The sequence below is a fragment of the Eubalaena glacialis genome, chromosome 2 (assembly GCF_028564815.1).
Source record: "Eubalaena glacialis isolate mEubGla1 chromosome 2, mEubGla1.1.hap2.+ XY, whole genome shotgun sequence".
Taxonomy (NCBI): Eukaryota; Metazoa; Chordata; class Mammalia; order Artiodactyla; family Balaenidae; genus Eubalaena; species Eubalaena glacialis.
This window is the reverse complement of record NC_083717.1, coordinates 4,877,698-4,899,593: the sequence shown is the minus strand read 5'-3', so window position 1 is coordinate 4,899,593 and position 21,896 is coordinate 4,877,698. Positions and strand designations below refer to the sequence as shown.

At 37.5% G+C, this 21,896-nt stretch overlaps 1 protein-coding gene across 1 annotated transcript in view; it reads left to right on the top strand.

Annotated features, from left to right (window-relative positions):
- Positions 1 to 21,896, top strand: part of MRC1 (mannose receptor C-type 1) — a 90,603-nt gene that overhangs the window by 43,088 nt on the left and 25,619 nt on the right. Inside the window, exons 9-19 of the mRNA XM_061181540.1 lie at positions 544 to 654; positions 5,509 to 5,624; positions 8,622 to 8,770; positions 11,110 to 11,309; positions 13,717 to 13,844; positions 14,323 to 14,410; positions 15,596 to 15,740; positions 17,702 to 17,743; positions 19,003 to 19,166; positions 20,217 to 20,284; positions 21,558 to 21,658. Of these exons, the coding sequence (XP_061037523.1) occupies positions 544 to 654; positions 5,509 to 5,624; positions 8,622 to 8,770; positions 11,110 to 11,309; positions 13,717 to 13,844; positions 14,323 to 14,410; positions 15,596 to 15,740; positions 17,702 to 17,743; positions 19,003 to 19,166; positions 20,217 to 20,284; positions 21,558 to 21,658 (1,312 nt within the window). The remainder of the gene's footprint in view (positions 1 to 543; positions 655 to 5,508; positions 5,625 to 8,621; positions 8,771 to 11,109; positions 11,310 to 13,716; positions 13,845 to 14,322; positions 14,411 to 15,595; positions 15,741 to 17,701; positions 17,744 to 19,002; positions 19,167 to 20,216; positions 20,285 to 21,557; positions 21,659 to 21,896) is intronic.

Below are 21,896 nucleotides of genomic sequence, written 5' to 3'. Positions count from 1 at the left end.
AACGTGAAATCTCTAAGGAAGGCAGAAAGGGTGGAATTTGAAGTAGAGTGAAATACGGTACCTTAGCTCCAGGGGGACCCTCATCAATAGAAATGGGAAGAATAGAGGGAAGAAAACTGGTTTCAGGTGTGTTTTCAGGTTGGGCATGTTGCTTGGGGCCTTCTTTCTGGGTGGCTTTAAACGTACTCAGTTAACTTGAAAACAGCTGCCCATAGGGATGGATGAGGAGGCAAACCTTCTGTTGGGACCATCTCTTAAGGGCTTATGAGCATTTTTCGTTTCTCTCTAGATCCCCCTCCAGAGTGGCTTGACAGCGAAGATATAAAAAACATACTGGGGCTACAATCTCTTTACATCTTTGTAGCCAAAGTCAAATTTGCAGTTTCCTGGTAAAATGTCCATTTACCTTTCCTTTTCATAGATGCCTTTTTCTCTTAATAACCTCGAATCTTTATTTCCCTTCTCAGAGGTGCAGTTATGAGGAAATAGCACCAAACAACTGATGATCATTGAGTTGTTTTTTTTTTCCTTTGCTTTCTGCAGGATGGGTACTGGGCAGATCGGGCCTGTGAACAGTCTCTTGGCTACATCTGTAAGATGAAATCACAAGCCCAAACTCCAGGAATAGTGGAAGTGGAAACAGGCTGCCGGAGAGTGAGTACAGAACGCACGCAGTGGTTTCATATCAGCAAATATGATGTGATAGCTTTATTTTTGTCTGTGAAGGTACTTAATAATAGGGGCCAACTGCTTCACCTTACAGGTAGTGGTAGTCTATGACGCTATGGGTCATCAAGGACATTTCCAGTGGATAACCTTAATTTGCAGATAGCAAACAATCCTTAGTCATTTTTTCCATTTATAATATTTCTGGTGAGCCTGTTTCTGGTGGGGAGTCTTCTCAGTAGATCCCTGAGGGTCTGGGAGGCAGGAGGTCTAGACTCTAGTTGGTAGTACCAGGTAGTAACTCAGTTAAACCAGGTCAAACCATGCAATCCTATCGTGCTTTATTCTCACCTGCACCACAGTTAGTAATATCTCCCCGCAGGTCTTATCTTTCTTTGACGTTAAAGTAAGTGATTTCTGTGGAGCTGTTTCTAAAAGCATAAAGAAGCTGCAAAATATGGGGCGTATGGTTATCATTTTCCTGTTTGATCACTGAGTTGCCCATCTTCCTCTTTTTTCCTTTCTCACTTCTCTTGGATAAAAATAAAGTAGAAACTGATTTTCTGTCCAAGAGTGTCAAGTTGTGATCAAATCATAACAAACACCGGAATTCATGAAACATAATTGAGTACTGAACAAATAAACCATAAAGAAAAATAGAGCAAACACAGAAACTCATACAATGTGAGAGATAGAAAGGATCTTAGTGATGCTTGAAAACCCCCTTTTAATTTTTGCATTCTGGAAATTTCAGCCCAGAGAAGTGGTAACTTTTTATGAGTCACACAGAGGTAAGGCTAGAACCCAAGTCTCCTGCCAAGTACACTTTCACTGCTGGTTTCACTACCAGTACCCTTACATATTCTTTGCCTAATCATATGCAGGTACAAGAGATTGTATATTATTGTAATTTTCTGTAAGTAATAAGCCAATCCTCAAATTTTATTACTTCTACACAATCAAAATTTTGTGTATAATTTTTCTGTGAACTGTCATGTCTACAGTGATAAAATCCAATTTAATCATTAGGCTAAATAAGAAAAAGAAGAAAATATCAGCCAACTGTTTGTTGAGTGTGGTTATTATGCTTTCAATGATCTTAAAAGATAAATATTACGTTTCTAACTAGACAGGAGAAGATACAAGAACTCAGAGATATTAATTTAGCCAGTTTAAAAACACATGCTCTAGGCACTGATTTCCTCAGATCGCTGGAAAGTCTAGAAAAAAAAATCCACTTGTCAACAAAGGAAGATAACAGTTTTTTTGTCTGGGCCTGGGTACTTGGTGGTATAGGGGTATTTCTGAGAATTCAAAACTACAGGCCTTCTGTCATAAAGATCTGGGATTCAGTTTTCAATTCATTGCTACCTGTATGGGAAACCTTGATCTAAGAAATTAACATGAAATGGTCCCAAGTTGCTAATATTCCTGGATGTCTGACAGACGCAAATGTAAATCCTCTTTATACAGAAGTCCTCCTTCCCAGGCTGATTGGGAATCCCACAGATGAGTTTGAAATCCAAAATTATAAAACATACCACCAGGAGCTTAGGTGGTGGAATTAATGGATATGACATTAAAGTGAATGTGTTTTAAAATGCTTGCAGAAATAAAAGGTGGAATTGAAACCATGGACCAGCCACCAAGTTTTGTTATGTGGTGTTTTCATATGATTAAATGTAAATATTTTTTATTTCCATTAAGATTTTTTTGACCCATGAATTATTTAGAAATGTGTGTGTGTGTGTTTTCATAGTGGTAGAATTTGCTGGTAGTGATGGGGTTTTGTTTGTGTTTTAGTTTCTAAATAATTGGGAGCTACTGTTGATTTAAATTTCACTGCATTGTGCTCATATAAAGTTTTTGTTGTTATTTGTTGAGATTTTCTTCATTATCTGGTTCATAGTCAGTTTTTATAAATATTCCATCTGTGCTTGAACAGAATGATCTTTGATCTGGGGGTTCAGGGGTCTATATATGGTGACTAGATAAAACTTAGCAATTATATCATCCAGATATTCTATATTTCTAATATTTTATCTGCTTGACAAAATATTCTCCTTGTAATTGTATCAAGTTTTGATTTATGTACTTTGATCTGTATTATATCTTCTTGGTGAATCAGTCCTTCAACTATGTAATTATTTTCTTCATTCATAATGCTTTTTTATCATAAAGTCAATTTTAAATAATATTAATATTGCCACAGAAACTATCTTTTGCTTGGTATTTCCCTGGAACCTCTTTCTCCAGCTGCTTGCTTTTAATCATTATGTGTCATTATATTTTAGGAATGGCTCTTATAAATAAATATCTGCATTTTCATTTTTAATCTAATTTGAGGAACTCTGGCTTTTAACTGGTAAACACCAGTTTTTGTGCATGACATTGGTTCTATTGAATATATTTATTCCATTTTCATCCTGTACAGGTTTGGAAGTTTTATATTCTTACTCTTTTTTTTAAAAAAATGGTTACCCTTATATTTTTAACATGCATTCCTGACTTGAAGTTAACCAATATCTCTCTCTGCCTCATGAACAAAATGAATGTTAATTATTCCACTCAAACATTCAAAATTTTTCAAATTTTGAAGTAATGTTAGACTCACAAGAAGTTGAAAAAAAGAGTACCGAGAATTCCCCTGTATCATCCACTCCACTTCAGCCAATGACAGCATCTTCTCTAACCAGAGTACATGATCACTACAGGTACTCGGCATGGATACAATATTATTGACTAAACTACAGATCTTATTACTATTCCATTCTTTAACTTCCCACCGCCAATTAGGTATCTTTGCTATTTGTCCAGGCAGTTAGACCTGGATTTACTGCCATTTATCGACTTCTTTGCTCAGCATAGACTTTTAGCCCACTTGCTCCTCTTGGCTTTCCTTTCTTGCCAAAGTAAATCTTTTAGAAGTTCTTTCCCTGGGATTTGGGAGTGGAAAACTCTCTGTCTGTTTTTGAAAATCTCTTGAATTCATCGTCACCCTGCATAGTAATTTAGGTAGGTCATTTTAGAATCCTAGATTGATAGCTGTTTTCTGACAGCACTTTACATATTACTTCATTTTCTCCTGGCCTTTATTTTTGCCATTGGAGTTGCTACTAGACTAAATCTTCTTTTTTTAAAAAGTGGATACTCTGTATTTTCTCTCTGATTGATTTTAAGATCTCATTTTCTCTGTCTGTAAGTACAATGTGTTCAGTTTTGGATTTATTTTATTGGTTCCATTTGGTATTGAGTGTGCCTCTTCATTTTGAGGATTTGTATCTTTCCATTCTTGAAAATTACCAGTCATTAATTTTATTCAGTGTTTCTGAAACTTCTCTCAGGTTGATTTTCAACCTTCTCATTCTATCATTTATATTTTCTATCAATATGATTTTTAAAACATCTTTTCATATTCTCATCTCTCGTCTACATTCAGTCAATTTACTAATCTTTCTGAAACCATATTTTCTATATTTAATCTGGCCATTGAGTTTTCTTTTCTAGAAATTCTTTTTTGTGTGTGTTTGAATCCTCTTGTTCTTTGTTCATAGTATTTTGATCTTTCATCATTGATTCTGTTTCTTCTTTTGTCACTTAAATCATCTCAACATGCTTCTTTTTATATTTTTTCCAGGTTGTTTTATTATGTTAAACTGTTGACTCTCCCTTAAAATGAGACATTTTTCTCACATGGTTTATAATTTTTGATTGTGAATTCATCCCCATCCCATCCCCACCCTGACCCTCAAATGTCATAGTCTTACATGACCTGGATTGTGGAAATATTTCTGTCATGTGGTTTTACATTTTACTTCTCAAAGTGCCTGCAAGATTCTCCTTCTGTAGACTACATTTTATTTTTTATTTTTTGGGCTGTAGATTCTCATACAATGTGGATAGTGTAAAGTTGGGACTGGCACCCATCTATGGCACAGACTTGGTATTTATTTTCAAACAGAAGAATTTTTTTCTTCCTTCACCCAGAACCCCAGGCAGGTGACAAGAATCTCTGTCATTTTCTCCTTCTGTGGGTGGAGTTTTCTCGCTCTCCTTTCAAAGAGGGGCTACCCTTAGAGGGTATCATCTTTACGCAAGGACTTCAGTTCTATCTCCCTGCCTCAGGTGGGCTGATGGCCAAATATCCTAATCTGTATGGACGTTAGTACCCCAGCCCCTAGACTCTAGGACCTTAATCTTGGTCTGATACATAACCGGGCAACTACAGTCTCAGCTTGTACATTTTCCATTCCAGCTTTTTAGTTTTCTAGTATTTATTTTTGATACCTGGAGATTTCCCCTTCTTTCTCCCAAACTCTAGTATGGATTTTCTGTTTATTGTTATGTTTTTATTTAGCATGCTTTTATTTCTGTGTGTTTGAAGGGTGGGAGAGGAAGCACATCAAATCATGTTGCCAAAAGTTTGATAAGTACTATCCTGTGACCAGATGGTACAGCTTTATACTCACCATCTACTACTGGCTTCAATAGGTGACTAGGCTTATTCTGCAAATTATTTCCTGTGGTTACCTATTCTAAAACTGAGATCTTAGCCATTTTGTTCAGTTTCTTGGGTAAACACGTCACAAATCATTTTTGTTGGAAGTTGCATCAGAAGTGGAAAGAATGACTCCCCTCACCCCCATTTTGTATCATAATTGCCATTTGAGGAACAATGCACTCGTTTTCCTTATTCACATAAATTTTCATTGCATGTCAAATTATTCATATTTGTGTTCTTTACACACTTCTATTGTTTATCAATTTGTGTTTCATCATAGAGGAATTATTAAAATAATGTTATATAATAAATATGCATGATAATCTTCATAACATCAATAGGGCTGGAAAAGACATGGCTTCTACTGCTATTTGATTGGACACACACTTTCAACATTTACAGAAGCAAACCAAACCTGTGTGAATGAGAAGGCTTACCTAACAACTATTGAAGACAGGTATGCAACTATTTTCGTGTTTTTAAAAAAATGTATCAAATAATGAACCATTTCCAAAAAAGCATATCAATGTGCTCTAAATTTCTGAGTAAATTACATTGAATCTTGAAGTATGGTTTGTAAATATAGGAGCATTAAAAATCATATTTTTATTTGGATTCTTCATTGAAAACACAATAAAATATTTTGCTACTTTTAGTACCATAAAACAATGTTCAGAACAGTTTGCTAATGCTCTGGTAAATGTCGTTTATAGATCTAACTTTATTTATTTATTTATTTATTGGAGTATAATTGCTTTACAATGTTGTGTTAGTTTCTGCTGTACAAGGAAGTGAATCAGCTATATGTATACCTATATCCCCTCCCTCTTGGACCTCTCTCCCACTGCCCCCCGTTCCACCCATCTAGGTGGTTATAGAGCACTGAGCTGAGCTCCCCGTGCTATACAGCAGGTTCCCACTAACTAGCTATTTTACACATGGTAGTGTATTTATGTCAAACCTAATCTCCCAATTTGTCCCACCCTCCCCTTCCCCCCCGTGTCCACATGTCCGTTCTCTACCTCTACATCTCTATTCCTTCCCTACAAATAGGTTCATCTGTACCATTTTTCTAGATTCCACATGTATGTGTTAATATATGATATTTGTTTTTCTCTTTCTGGCTTACTTCACTCTGTATGACAGACTCTAGGACCATCCACGTCTCTACAAATGACCAAATTTCGTTCCTTTTTATGGCTGAGTAATATTCCATTGTATATACGTACCACATCTTCTTTATCCATTTGTCTGTCGATGGCCATTTAGGTTGTTTCCATGTCCTGGCTATTGTAAATAGAGCTGCAATGAACATTGGGGTGCATGTGTCCTTTTGAATTATGGTTTTCTCAGGGTATATGCCCAGTAGTGGGATTGCTGGGTCATTTGATAGTTCTATGTTTAGTTTTATAAGGAACCTCCATACTGTTCTCCATAGTGGCTGTATCAATTTACATTCCCACCAACAGTGCAAAAGGGTTCCCTTTTCTCCACACCCTCTCCAGCATTTACTGTTTATAGATTTTTTGATAATGGCCGTTCTGACTGTTGTGAGGTGATACCTCATTGTAGTTTTGGTATGCATTTCTCTAATAATTAGTGATGTTGAGCATCTTTTCATGTGCTTGTTGGCCATCTGTATGTCTTCTTTGGGGAAATGTCTATTTAGGTCTTCTGCCCATTTTTTAATTGGGTTGTTTTTTTGATATTGAGCTCCATGAGAGATCTAACTTTTTTTAAAATGTAGCAGATCTCAAATTTTTTAAAGCAAAAAAGGTAAGTACAATTTGTCATCTCAAAAATCAAACTTTCTATCTTTACTACCACCTCCAACAAAAAAGAAGGCAGAGAGATATACTGAATATTTTATTCATTCTTTCCAGTCTTCCATTCTTTGTTTTGCTTTGCTTTGCTAGGTTTACTAGATTAACAGGTCCAGAAAATGATGTGGACACAGAGAATTTTATGTAACTTTTAACATCTAGAGTCCCATCCTTCTTTGAGGTTTTAGTATTTATTTTTCTCCTGCTTTTTGCAAAGTACTGCATCAGGCACAGAAGAAACTTAAAAGAAATTTTAAAAAATGTCCATTTGATTGGAAGTAAATAGATAAAAATTATTGAGTTTTAATACAGTAAGTTATATTTATTGACCTTTCAAGGCAGACCCAATAAAATGTAGAGGATGCTATTGATATTAAAATTCTTTGATAAAATGAAAGATGTCGTAGAATTCATATAGTCTTTATAAAAGAACTTGTTTTTCAACATTCTTTTTTCATGTATAATTAAATGTCTGATACATTGTAATACCCTGATACAATGCTAACCTCTGAAAATAAGAACATAGATAATTTTTATCTTATGACCTGGAAGTGAGCTATACATTTTTAGGTACTGTGGGAGCATGTTCTGATCTGTACTGTTGGTCTTTGGGTCTACTGGAACAGAGATTTCCCTAGATTTTCTATTTTAAGTTTGCTTTTCTTTATGTGTTTTCTGTGATACTTGTGTTCAGGAACTCACTAACTCTGTGGTTCAGTTTGGTTTTGGGGCTTTAAGAAAAATTGAGTTGTTACTTTTTAATTTTTTTGGTTTGTTCAGTTTAGGGAATGAAATTATTCAGACTAGGGTCAAACAAATGTTCTGTTATTGTGGCTTTCTCTCCATTTCCCTCTCTATTCTCGCTGGAGCTATCTACAGCTCCCTTTGTTCCTGGAAACTTTGGACATCACTTTTCTTTTGCTCCAAAGAGATATTTTTTTGCATATGTTGCTGTGTCCTTGTCTGTTTATCAATTAAGACAAATTTTGTTTGCCTTACCAACTACATTGTATTATTACCAGATTACGCCAAATATAAGGACGGGATCCAGAGGAGAGCAAACGCTGGAATTTGTGATTCTGCTCCCAGTTCTTTCTAGAGATTGAGTCTCTAGTTCTCTGTATTTCTTGATAATTTTCTCTTTTGTTTCAGAGCGGAGAAATGAGAATGAAATTGAGGGGAAAATCCACACAGATTTTCTAATTGTATTGTCCTCGATAATGTTACAACCTCTCCATTTACTTCACCAAGCATTGTGTAGAGCATTTGAAATATTTGAAAAGTGGACTGATTTTCAAACAATGTATTTTAAAAGGCGATAGTTTTCTCCTTTGCATTTTCGGAGTTCTCTTTCACTTTGAGGAGGAGCAGAGGGGCTGGTGAGCAATAGAGAAAAATAGTTTGGGTACATTTGAATGATTTTTTTCAATCAGCTGTATGATATTTTTCCTTCATAAGATCACATTTCCTTAGTGAAAATTTGCATTATTTAAATGACATGTAAATAGAACACAATAGGTTTGATTTGCCAACTGAAGCATAGCTCAGGCATACAATTGAGATACTTTTCATGTGGATAATTAGAAAAATTCACATTTTTCTAAAATTTAGTTAATTTTTTTTTTTTTAAGATACGAACAAGCCTTTCTGACTAGTTTGGTTGGATTGAGGCCTGAAAGATATTTTTGGACAGGACTTTCAGATGTACAAAACAAAGGAACTTTTCAGTGGACCATCGCGGAAGGGGTTCAGTTCACCCACTGGAATTCAGATATGCCAGGTATGTTCAGAGCTTCCGTCTAGTTTCAGGTGGTCTGGAGAGGGGACCAAGAATCTGTGTTCTTTTTTCTTCTTTTTTGGCCGCACCATGTGGCATGAGGGATCTTAGTTCCCTGAGCAGGGATGGAACCCCTGCTCTCTGCAGTGGAAGCGTGGATTCTTAACCACTGGACCACCAGGGAAGTCCCAGCACTTTGGTCTTGGGTTTCCATTTACCCTACACGTCCATCGGGCCAAGCCTGTAATTCCTTCACGGCACCTTTCCAAACAGACTTATGTAAATTAATTGTGCTTTTTAGATTTTATTATCTTATATTTCATTCTCTTTTTGCTTTTTCTTTTAAAAATGTTCCCATTAGTTTGCAGTGGTCTTAAAAAAAAAAAAAAAAAGGAAGAGAAAACTGCTGGGTTATCTGGTACCGCTCTATTTGAAGTATTTATGAAATAGTGATGAAATCCTAAATGGTCATAAAGATTCCAAATGGTTAACTTACTTCTGAGAACTTAAAATTGTCCTCAAGGGATATAAAACTTTTCAATGTAACTATGAATAGAATTATGACTGCGCTAAATCTGGAACAAGATTTAGTGCTTATGTGGAACTCATTATTTCAATATCTTGAATGGGCTACCCCGTTTAGCCCTTTATATGCCTTGGATTTAATTTTATCCTTATAGGAAACCTGCAAGGTAAGTTTAAGTATCCTCATTGTAAAGAGGTGGAAACTGGAACTTGAAAAATTTATAAGCACGGATTTAGACTAATCTTTGTAATTTCCAAATCCAGGCTCTTTGCACTAAGATCACCCTCCCTCCCTATAAATTTTGATTTGCCTTCTTTAATAAGAAGTTTCTGAAGTAGACTCTGAGAGATTCTTTGCTTTCTTTATGCACTGGTGGTGTAGCCTGTGACCTAATTCAGTATGACTGCACTTAGGAAATTCAACATCCTTATAGCAAGTGTTTCATTGTGCCTGGATAAAAAGCTAAAGAAGGGATAATATAGCTTAAGGGCACAAATTAACTACTTGGCCTAATAAGTCCTAATCTTCAGAAGTTTTGAAAATTTGTATCCTCAGCTGTCAATAAGGAAAAGAGATCAGTAATTTGGATAGTGTGGTTTTTTGTTTAATTATTGAACATTCTGAAAAATAGTAAGACTTCAGTTTATTTTGAAAGAACAGGGCAGTAGATTAAGAGCTGTGTGCAGGCTTTTGTTGTTTTGAAGGGTGGTAATTCTTACTCTTCAGGCAAAACTCCTTAATTTCACTGGTGTTGATCATTTAGCAGTAGGATTCTGAGAGATTAATCCTGGAACATCCTTAGGGAATAAAAATGGATCAAACCAGAGTCATAGGGAATTAGCAATCTTACAGAAAATATTTTGGGGAAAATATACCTCCCCAGAACTTTGAGAGTTACTTCTAAACATTTACTGCCTTTAAAGGGACAGCAATCAAAGACTATCTCATCTTAGCAGCAAGGAATCCTAATGTTTGCAAAGCTCTGTCTTAATTACTATTTCGAAATAATCATGACGGTAAAACAGAAAGCTTCAAACCATGAAGCTTAGTATAGTCCACACTGCCTTTTATGTACTTTTTTATCCATTAAAGCTGGCATGCATCACAACTCTGTAAGGTAGGTAGCAGTATTTGCATTTTAAGGCGAGGAAATGGGTTCATAGTAGCTGAGTAATTGATCTAAAATCTCTAGCTCAGGCGTGTCTCATTTTGAAGTCCAAAGAACTTCTGTTCTCGGATATCTACATGGACCCCAGGGGGAAAAATAACAGATCTTAAATAATTTTTTTTTTTTTTAAAAAGAAAGAAACATCAAAAACCCATTATTTTTGGGTATATGTACGTGTATAACTGAATCACTTTGCTGTACATCTGAAACTAACACAACATTGTAAATCAACTAGACTCCGATATAAAATAAAAATTAAATTTAAAAAAATCATCTTCCTTGGTAAAAGAAAAACAAAACATTATTTTTGTCATTATGGTAAGTTTTATCATACTAAAACTACTGTACTGTTAAATGTCTGTGTTGAGGGGGGCACCCTGCCAGATATTAGAAATACAAAATGTTACCAAAACCCTGACATTTGAGATTATAATTCAGTTGGGGATACAGGCCACACAAATAAAAGGTAAATAATGGTTCAAAAATAGCACAGATCAATTGCCAAATGCTGCAAGATCTCTCATCTACATTTTCTCATCACATGCAGATTTGATCCCACAGCTTGTGGCTCAGGTTTGAACTGTCTTCTGTGAACATAGCTGGCTTTCACAATCACTTGTTGAGTGAATTCTGCTTTGTTACCTGCAGGACGGAAAGCTGGGTGTGTTGCCATGAGAACTGGGGTTGCAGGGGGCTTGTGGGATGTCTTGAGATGTGAAGAAAAGGCAAAATTTGTGTGCAAACACTGGGCAGAGGGAGTAACTCGCCCCCCAGAGCCTACAACCACCCCGGAACCCAAATGTCCAGAGGACTGGGGCACCTCCAGTAAAACAAGCTTGTGTTTCAAGGTAAGTCTCAACTGCTAAGCTCTTAAAGAATTTGGGATATGCTTCAGCCTAAAGAATCACCTAAGGAATTAAAACAAAACCAATGCCCAGGCTCCACCTGTAGAAATTCTGATTTTATTGATCTGGCAGGGGGCTTAGGCATCCACTGTTTTTAAAGAGCTCTCCTTGGGTGGATTGCTAAGGACCAGTTGCTTTTAGACCAGCAAACACAACCCATACCACAAACACAACTCGTGGCAGCCTTTCTTCACCTGCTTTGCCTTCCTCACCTCCCACTCTTGGCGTCTTTCCTCTCTCCCATGCTTGCTTGCCCTAGTATGAGCTCGCACTTCTTTTTATCTTAATGAAAATTTCTGCTCCCCCTCATGCTAGCCTGTTGCATCCCATTTTGGCTGTGTTCTTGGAGCCCAAGCTTTAGGCTAAGTGAACTGATAAACGAATCTGCGATCATGTCACACAGGGATTCTAGAGAGAATACTCCCTTGTTCTGATTTAACCCCTGATTATTATGCCTGATGGGAGATGAAAGACTTCCCGTAGGGACACATGGCCGTTCAGTGACCTATAAATGATAATTTGATATCCTGCTATCAATCAATACATTCCTAGACTGGACCATCCATTTTCTCCTTATGCAATCAAGTTCACCCAAACAAAAAACATACCCCATACCCCAATGAATTAAGCATTTGGAGTTTTTTTCTCTCTTGTAAATCATATTCTTTCTAGAGAAGGTTGGGTTTAGCCAAATATAACAATGTACTTATCTACCACTTAATGACATTATTCTCTAAAGGCCAGTTCTCTGGACTTCTTTTGTTCAGTCCTTTGAGGCATATGGCCCTGGCATGTTTTGTAAGACGGTCAGGCAAAGCTGATGAAGAACTTGAGTTACTAACATGTGTCAGAATGAGGTTGTTTAGTCTCCTCTAACTCAAGGGCTAGTTGAGTTGGTAACTTCCACTTAGCAGCAACAGAGACTCATTAGCTGTTCAATCCAGATTAGCCAGTCAAAGCTAAAAGCATAATTTACATAGAAGGGGACATACTGAGCCAAGACAGGAGAGGATTTTACAAATGGATTGAGGACTAATACAAAGCCAATCAGGTATTTGATTGCTGCCTCTGGAAACTTTTGAGTTATTGCACAAAGGCCAGGTTCGGCCTATGCACAGCCATTCGCCTGAGGGTGGCAGGCTATGGAGATTAGCTGCAGAATTTTTGAGAGAAGGAGCAGAATTCTCCAGAGCTGGGAAGTGACCCAGGGGTTCCAGAAGATGTTGTCCAGGTGGATGTTCAACGAATCCAAATATGTGCTTCCCTAGAAATTATGGTTTTAGAGGTGCTTGGGGTAGGGTTTGTTTGAAAGCATATAGACCATCTTTGTACATATTAAGATGTGAGAATTAGTAATAAAATTCAGCTGTTAGTAAATTGATTTAAGAAAATAAAATCTTATATCACCATCTAACAACTTGAGATATTCACAGGAGTCTTGAGAATTACTGCAGTGGAAAGTTGCTCAAGTTACCTGTATCCAGATAACTCAAGTAAGGTCAAGGTGAAGATTGCCTTGGGTTGCTCGATGACAACTGGGCAACCATAGTCCACTGGAAGCAAATCCCTTTTTCTACAAGCCTGCAATGGTGGGGGCCACGTCTCATGAGAAACAATGAATGAAAATTATGAAAGTTTGTGGATACAATTAACTCCTTTACTGTTTGCATACTGATGGATATTTCCCATACTATCACTGTGGATAATATGACATATTCTCTAAATTCTATAAATCTTAGCTTTAGTTTAGCTTATATCCCATCTTTTTAGATGCTCTCCCCAGTAAGTGTCTGTCATGACATGTTCTCCAATCGTTGTTAAAATATACATCCATAAGGAAAAAGGAAAAGGCAGTTTTAAGAACATAACAACAAAGTGTTGGAAGGCTGCCGGGTTATTCATTGTTTAAGCTAAACAGGATAACAAACTGTGGTGCAATCTTAGGGAGGTTGTTACCCTTAAATTTTTTAAAATTCATGTTTACTTTCTCTATATCAAGTTTCTTTCATTCTCTTCCATCTCAATGCCACTTTTTACACTTAACCAAATTAATCCTATCTTCTACAAGAAGCTGTATGCCAAACCCATGTGCCTAAAGCTTTTAATCTAACTTCTCCAGTGCTATAAAATAATTTCATTTTCTAAAGGTTTTCTCAACAAAATCATCCCCCAAATTTTGTTACCCAAATATTCACTCACAAATTGATTTTCAGCCAAGAGAATTACATTGTTTGGGGCCATTGTAATGTCTTGCTTTTCTATAAATGAAATCTCATCAAAAGTAGATTATTTCTCTTGGTTTGATAAGCTATGAACTGTAAAATAAATTCTGAATCTGTATCACCTTTAGCTGTTTACAAAAGGAAAACATGAGAAGAAAACATGGTTTGAATCTCGAGATTTTTGTAGAGCTCTGGGTGGAGATCTAGCTAGTATCAATAATAAGGAGGAACAGCAAACAATATGGCGATTAATAACGTAAGTAGCTTTTCTATACAATTCTCCTTTCTTTGACCTGTTGGGTGTTAATGATGTTGAGAAAATTCTCATATTTCCAAAATTGTTGACTCCTTATGCTGCTTTGGATACATATATCATATCCTGAATCTGTGGGCACTTTTTGATCTAGTTTCACTTCTAAATGTTTTAATTTTATAGATATAAATCCTGTGATGAATTGCTCTATAAACGTATAAGACACTCAGTACATATTGTTAAATGAATAAATGAATGAGTACCTTCCAATGCTTTACAATTCTTTCAAACAGCAGCTTGTTTTCAGGATATTTACAGGTTGTACCAAAATGCACAACTGTTGCATAAAGCTTACATTTAGTCATTGAATCCCTTTACCTGTGTACTAATTTATGTTTTGGGGGTCATTTTCAAATTTGATTAGGACTCATAGGTAACCGAACTTGGTTCATAAGCTACCTTTATATCTTGTATGTTGCAGAGCTAGTGGAAGCTACCACGAACTGTTTTGGTTGGGACTGACATATGGAAGTCCTTCTGAGGGCTTTACTTGGAGTGATGGATCTCCTGTGAGTAATTTGACTTAACAGATCATTTTCTTACTTTATCATGTATTTATTTTGATATTAACCTTTTGGCTTACTCCAAATTTTTGGTAAGATGGGTTATTATGAGAGCTAGAGACCTTTTTCTATGCAAAATGAATGCTATTTTAGGACCATTATTCTGCCCCTGTCCCAGTAGAGTTCTCCTGTTCACCCAAGGTGGAATATGGTGGAATGGATGAAAAACAATTAGGAAACTCATTCCTCTAATTGATATAAAATAATGTCTTCATTCTCTCATGCCAAATTGGTATGCAAGTAGCTAAACTTCTTAAAAATTGAGTGTTTTATGACCTCTTATAGACTAGGAGGTATGGAAACAACTTTTGATATTCCATTAGAAACCATTAGGCTTTGTCAGACTTCTCCATTCTCAGGAACGGGGAAGTGAGAGGCTGTGGCACGTGCTGGCCGTCATCACAGGAAGTGATTTTGTGTACTTTCAGTTCTACCTCCTGTCCCAACCCATCAGCAACTTTTCAAGGTGCTCGGTAGGGTGGATTACTTGATGGCTCCATTGATAACATGGATTTTATATTTAGATCTCTGGAAAATAGATCATGATGCTTATTCTAAAACCTTGTGGGCTATGATTGCACTCTGAGAACTCCATAGAGGACCTAATCCCAGCCCTCCATTTATTTCCACTGTTCACTTTGGCAACGTTTGGTAGCTTCCTTAGTAACATTTCGTAAGTCTTTTCTTTTGTAAGGAGAACTAATTATATTCCTCTCTCATTCCTACCCCTCTAGTAAAAAGAAAGTTTCCATTATCACAACGAAATATTATCCCTTAAGAATGAGTTTTAAATTGAGGAATTCCCAATACTGAGAAGTGGAACTTTTTGCCAGGTTTTTCCTGTATACAAATCCCATTTTCACGGCCCTGGATCCATTCTATTTAATAAGGGGGAAAGAAAATTCTATAATACTTAATAGCATACTCTATTTGACTTCAAAAGTTTCCATATGATGAAAGCTATTTCTTTCCCAGCTGTGTTCATAAAACTTGTTTGCAAAGCAAACCTATTGTGGAAAAAAACTGAAGCAATTAAAAAATGTAAACATCTTTCCTTTTGTGTTTGGATGGTTGATTGGCATTGGCCTGATGAAAATGGCTAATGGTTGTAATGTAATGTTTCTAACATAGGTTTCATATGGAAATTGGGCTTTTGGAGAACCTAATAATTATCAAAGTGTTGAGTATTGTGGTGAGTTGAAAGGTGACCCTGGTATGTCCTGGAACGATATTAACTGTGAACATCTTAACAACTGGATTTGCCAGATACGAAAAGGTATGATGATCTGTCCTCTCCTTTATCTCAGATTGGAGAACTAACCTCCAGTGATCCCAATATCTTCCCTTTATCTGCGGAACCAAACAAACAAAATAACAAAATAAGGGAATTGGCAGGGGCCATCATTTCACAGGATAAGAATGAAGTCGCTGAGCACAGATAAATGTTCCAAAGGAACAGAAGATCAAAAGGCCACCCGGGAATCCTGGACCAGAGTCACGTCCTCCAAAATAACTCCCACGAGCTGCGGTTCCTGCTCAGGTCCTATAGGCGTGGCACTGGGTGGGTGTTCTACTCTGTAAGCAGAGTAACGAGGGTGCAGTTTCTGTTTGGGCATTTTCATCCTCTGACCCACGTTAGGCATCCAGTAGGTGAAAGTCTCCTTCAGTCTGAATATGCTGCTTATGGATTTCTCAAGGAAATGTTCAATCAAAGAACTGGCACCATTTTGAGGCCCCTGATGCTGTAAGACCCACCATGTTATTGATGGCCCCAAATGATCAATGCATACTTATCCGTCATGATTCGTGACTCAGAAAGTTCCACGTGTCCAAGTCAGATTCTTTTCAGAAAAGCAAACAGGTCCACCCTTGAACCAAAATATGTATCACTTCCTCCTCTGTGGGCAGATAAATGGGACCACGTCGCCCCCTGCTGTCGGGGATCCTTGGCTACTGTTCCAGCTCCATCGCTAAAGATACTGTGTTGCTCTCCTGCTGTCCGTCTGCTTATTTTCCTTACTCTTGCTTAGAGGAGTGTTTACAATGTTTTCAGAATGGAGGAATAAATAGTCGCCAGTTTTTCTTTAAAAGTCTCTTAGCTACCAAAGAGTAATTTCCTTTTGTATTATTAGTAGCTCTGTTCTTACAGATGTTAAATTCATTAAACCAAAAGCTACATAACGAGTCCTTTTATCAGATTCCAGCAAAGTCCAAGTATTAGTAACTGCTTGGAAAGAAAAATATTTTATGTAATGTTTCATAAAACAAACATTTAGTAAGAATAAGTGTTTTTTTCTTTTTAATTTATTTTTGGCTGCGTTGGGTCTTTGTTGCTGCAGGCGGGCTTTCTCTAGTTGCCGCGAGCAGGGGCTACTCTTCGTTGCGGTGCGCGGGCTTCTCATTGCGGTGGCTTCTCTTGTTGCGAAGCACGGGCTCTAGGTGCACGGGCTTCAGTAGTTGTCGTGTGTGGGCTCAGTAGTTGTGGCTCGCGGGCTCTAGAGCACAGGCTCAGTAGTTGTGGCACGCAGGCTCTAGAGCGTAGGCTCAGTAGTTGTGGCGCACGGGCTTAGTTGCTCCGCGGCATGTGGGATCTTCCCGGACCAGGGCTCGAACCCGTGTCCCCTGCATCGGCAGGTGGATTCTTAATCACTGTGCCACCAGGGAAGCCCCAACAATAAGTTTTTTGAGGAAACTATATTTTCTAAATAAATAATTCGTATTTAATGGTTTCAAATAATGAAAATTTAAGTACTTTCACAGCTCATTATAAGATGTACCACTGTAAAACTAACATCTATTGAGCACTTTCTAAATACAAGTAACTCTCATATTACCCCATCTCTTTACGTATGTGACTAACTCCTTTTTGCAGTTGAGAAAGTTAAGGGTAAGACATTTAAACCCCAAACTGGGATTTGAACTTAGACTTTCTGATTCCAAAACTCATGTTCTTTTCTTTCTTTTTTATGATGTTACTTTTTGGGCCTAAAAAACTGTCTTCCAATTTCTGGTGGTATTGTTGGACCTGATCTGTTTTAACTCTTAACTCCTAATTCTGTTTCTCTTTATTCTTCTTGCCCACAACTGATAGGAGAATTGAGGATTGGGAGGGAGGAAGAGAAAGAGAGAACAGTTAAGTTTTTAGCTGTATTGACCCGTGAAAATAGTGAAACAAGAAGGATATGTAATAGCACAAGTTCAAGCACTGTGTGTATCTAATTTTCTTTTGTTTTCCAGGACAAACACCAAAGCCTGAGCCAACCCCAGCTCCTCAAGACAGTAGGTGTTTCCTTTTTTCCTGATTTCTATATTGATAGGAATAGAAAATAGATTCCTTCTTTTCCTCTTTCCTTTCTCAATGGAAAAACAAACAAACAAACAAAACCAAAAACAAACAAAAAAACCTTACCCTAAGAAGGTGGAGAGAAGAGGTTCTTAATATCTTCGAGACTCTCATGAAAGTTTGGATCTACTCCTCCAGACAGATACTTCCATGCACAAACATAAGGCATGTTAATATCACTTCTCAGCTTTCATGAATCAAATCCAAGGCCCTCATGTATTCGTTTCCTATGGCTGCTGGAACAAATTACCACAAACTTGGTGGCTTAAAGCTACACACATTTATTCCCTTACAGTTCTGGAGGTCAGAAATGTGAGCTCAGTTTCCCTGGGCTGAAGTCAAGGGATAGGCAGGACCATGCTCCCTCCAGAGCCTCTAAGGGTGAATCTACTTCCTTGTCACAAGCTTCTAGAGCTGCATTCCTTGCATTTGTTGGTTCATGGCCCCTCCCTTTATCTTCAAAACCAGCAGTGTAGCATCTTCCTTCGTTGTTCACATCACCACCTTCTTCTGTACTCACATGTCCCTCTGTAAGGATACTTATGATTTACATTTAGGGCCCACCCAGATAATTTAGGGTAATCTCTCCATCTGAAGGTTCTTAACTTAATCATGTCTACAAGGTACGTTTTTCTGTATACCAGTCACAGATTCCAGAGATTAAGTCCTGGGCATCTTTGGGGCTTTTACTCAGCCTACTATAGCACAGCACCATAGAATTCCATAGTTGGGACAAAGCCTTCGGAGCCCTCCTGGTACCTGAATTCCTTGGTTCTTCAATTACACATTGAAGCACCCAAGTCCATCTTTTACAAGTTCTTTGTTAGATTAAGATGAAAGCTGCTTTCTCGCAGTTTCCACTCTTTGGACCTAAAGCATCATGGGTGCGTGTATGTCAATCATTCCAGCTCCTACCGATGCATGTAACATTGGGAGTTCTTTTACCCAATAATGATACAAGGAACTTAGCTGAGAAGAAAGGTAACTAGTTTTTACAGAGTTGGTGGAAAGTAGATATTTGGATTTAGGTAATTCAGTCTGTATTGACATCAACATCCTGCACCTTCTGAGCTCCCAGAGTTGCAGGTACCTCTGACAGGGCTACTCTGCTCTTTTCACTTTTGTGTAGCACACATACCAGATTCTTGAATTTGTCTAAATAAAATGCATCACCTTTTTTTCACTAATTTTTCAGATCCACCAGTCACTGACGATGGGTGGGCTATTTACAAAGACTACCAGTATTATTTTAGCAAAGAGAAGGAAACCATGGACAAGGCACGAGAATTTTGCAAGAGGAATTTTGGTGATCTTGTTTCTATCCGAAGTGAAAGCGAAAAGAAGTTTCTATGGAAATATGTAAGAATATGATTAATTTAAGAATGGAACAGTGACATGTGCTAAGCAAAGACAATGTCTACGATTGCTACCCCATGGTGCAATTTCCAATTATGTGCTGAATTTGAACCTCCTAAGGTCAGGGGTAAAGATGTGTGTGTCAGGGCAGGGGTGCTGGGTATTGGCCATTGCAGAAGTGAATGACCTGATTGCTGGAGTATTCAGTGGAGAATCAGAGAACCCAGAAACAGTGTTTAGCCTGGGCTTTGGGAGAATCCAGACTTGATGGCTCTGAGTTCACTAATTTGATTTTCAAAGATTCTCATTCTTAACTAGTTGTTATATATCAATCCTGGACCCTTTGCGTTTAGTGCAAGTTGCTTATGATTTATGTCTTAATCGTAACCAGATTCTTGGTTAATAGATAGTACAGCTTGATTATTCATATAAAACTCTTTTTTGGTTGTACCAAAATTGTCAGCTAACAGTGAAGGTATAATTGGTTTTTTTCCAAGCGTCCTTGGCTTGATCTTTCTCTTTAAAAATCTTCATGGCATCTTTATTGTTTTCCAGAAAGGAGGTAAGATGGAGAGAAGGAAAAAAATAAGTTCAACAGTAACGAAAGAATAAAAATTCATTTGATCACAAAGGTATTGGAGTGTAGCATGACTTATCTCCATCTTTGTAGATATACCATGGTTTGAAATTCTCAAGATATTTCCTAATATTGCACCAGTGTATATGTGGGTGGAGAAGTCTTTCCTTAGACACATAATCCCAAATGGCTACTTTGTTTTAAAGAACATCTTTAATAGTGTCTAATTACTAATGGCATCTGATGTTACAGAGAATGTCTTAAGGTATTTGCTATATAAATGCATGTTGTTATATAATGTGCATATTTTTCCTTTTATTTCTATGAAAACCATTGAATATACAACAAAGTTTCTGTCTGACTGCCTCCTTAGAAAAGTCCCCAAATAGCCTGCCTCATTAATCTATAGGTTTTATTTAAGAATTTGCTTATCATGTAAGTTCAGATTGAACTATATGTAAACTTCCATGTTCTAGGTAAACAGGAATGATGCACAGCCAGCATATTTTATTGGTTTATTGATCAGCTTGGATAAAAAATTTACGTGAGTAAATCAAAATAAAACAACTTTGCTTAGGGCAGTGCTCTGATGGGCAACAAAAAGTGATTTTCAGATTTTGGTTCTGCTGAACGAATGTAAAAAAAATCCTGCTGGGCTCTCAGTCTACAAAGCATCTTAAAAACAAAAACCAATTTTTTAAAATCCTGTTAAATATTTTGACATTATAAATCTCAAACAACTCAGACTCTGATTGAATCTTGCAAAATGTCACCTCCCTTTGTTTCAGGAGGTCATCAACTGTTAGTAAATCGTCTGCTAGGAAGATGTATTATACAGATATGAATATTGAATTTATTTGAAAAATTATTCCCATTTGGACTGTCCTTGGTGCCTAGAACCAAAGGGGCCTTTCATGTTGCCCCACTTGCTGCTTTCGGAGCACTGCTTTGAAGTATTCTTTCAACTGCCTGAAATGCTTTCCCTTCAAAGGAATGACTGTACTGTTTTTCATTAGGTTCAGAGGCCAGCAAAAGCTGCAAGAGGGAGGAAATTAGTACATTTTGGGGGGTTTCTTTCCTTGTTCATTAGTACCCACGTTCTTCTAAGTTTGAAGAGCAAGTATGTCTTCCTGGCTCCTGCGTAGATGTATTAACCACATATGTTCCATGTGACCACTATTGCCATTTTTGGCAAGAAAGACCCAAACTCACACTCATTATTTTTAAAGATCAGAAATGTTTGATGCTCCTTTGGACAAGCATCCATTTTAACCATCCCCCAAATGAGAGGGTCGAATTCGATGATCTGGTCTCCTTCCAGCTAACGAATGGCCCCCGAATTTCCGTAATTTATGAAAATGAGTATTGGCTCACCTACCTTAGGAGAAACCAGAGTAAACATGAAAATCAGAGAACAGGCCCAATGAGAAACTCTGTATTCTCCGTCTCTCTGTGGGTGGTTTTGTTTTGTGGGACTCATGCCTAAGAAGTCCTATGGGAGGATGTTTACTTCTGGTCCACTTCCAGGGTAACTGGGATCTCCATTTCTTCTCTCACATCAAGACTAAAAGTACTTCTTCCAGGGAGGGAAAAGAAGGCAGACTAGCCAGGCATCCAGTTACTACAGGAGATCTCAGTGCCCCGGGGAGCACCGATGACCTTTGGGGGTTTCCTGCTGCTCTATCTAGAAGCCTCTCTTCTCTTTGCTTCGGATGCTGTGCTGTCTTCATCTTGATTGACTTGCCTGTTCTCACCACTAGGCTGTAGCCAACTCTTCTGATTGGATTTTTGCTAAATGGCTGAATTTTCTTTTCCAGTTGGATGGACGGAAGCAAAGTGGATTATGTGGCTTGGGCCACAGGTGAACCCAATTTTGCAAATGATGATGAAAACTGTGTAACCATGTATTCAAATTCAGGTAGACAAGATCACAATCTCCTTGAATCTGCCTTGTGGTGTGATGTGTCATTTGCTACATCCTTAGGCTAAAAGTAGCAAGTTGTGTGCTTAAATCAGACAAGAAAAGGAGAGAGAATGAAGGAGAATTCTAATTTTAGCAACATAACTGTTCAATTTGTAAGGAGAATGGATGCTTAACATTTACTCTAATTAAATGACACAATCTTCTCACTTCTTCTCATTTTATGAAACATTTT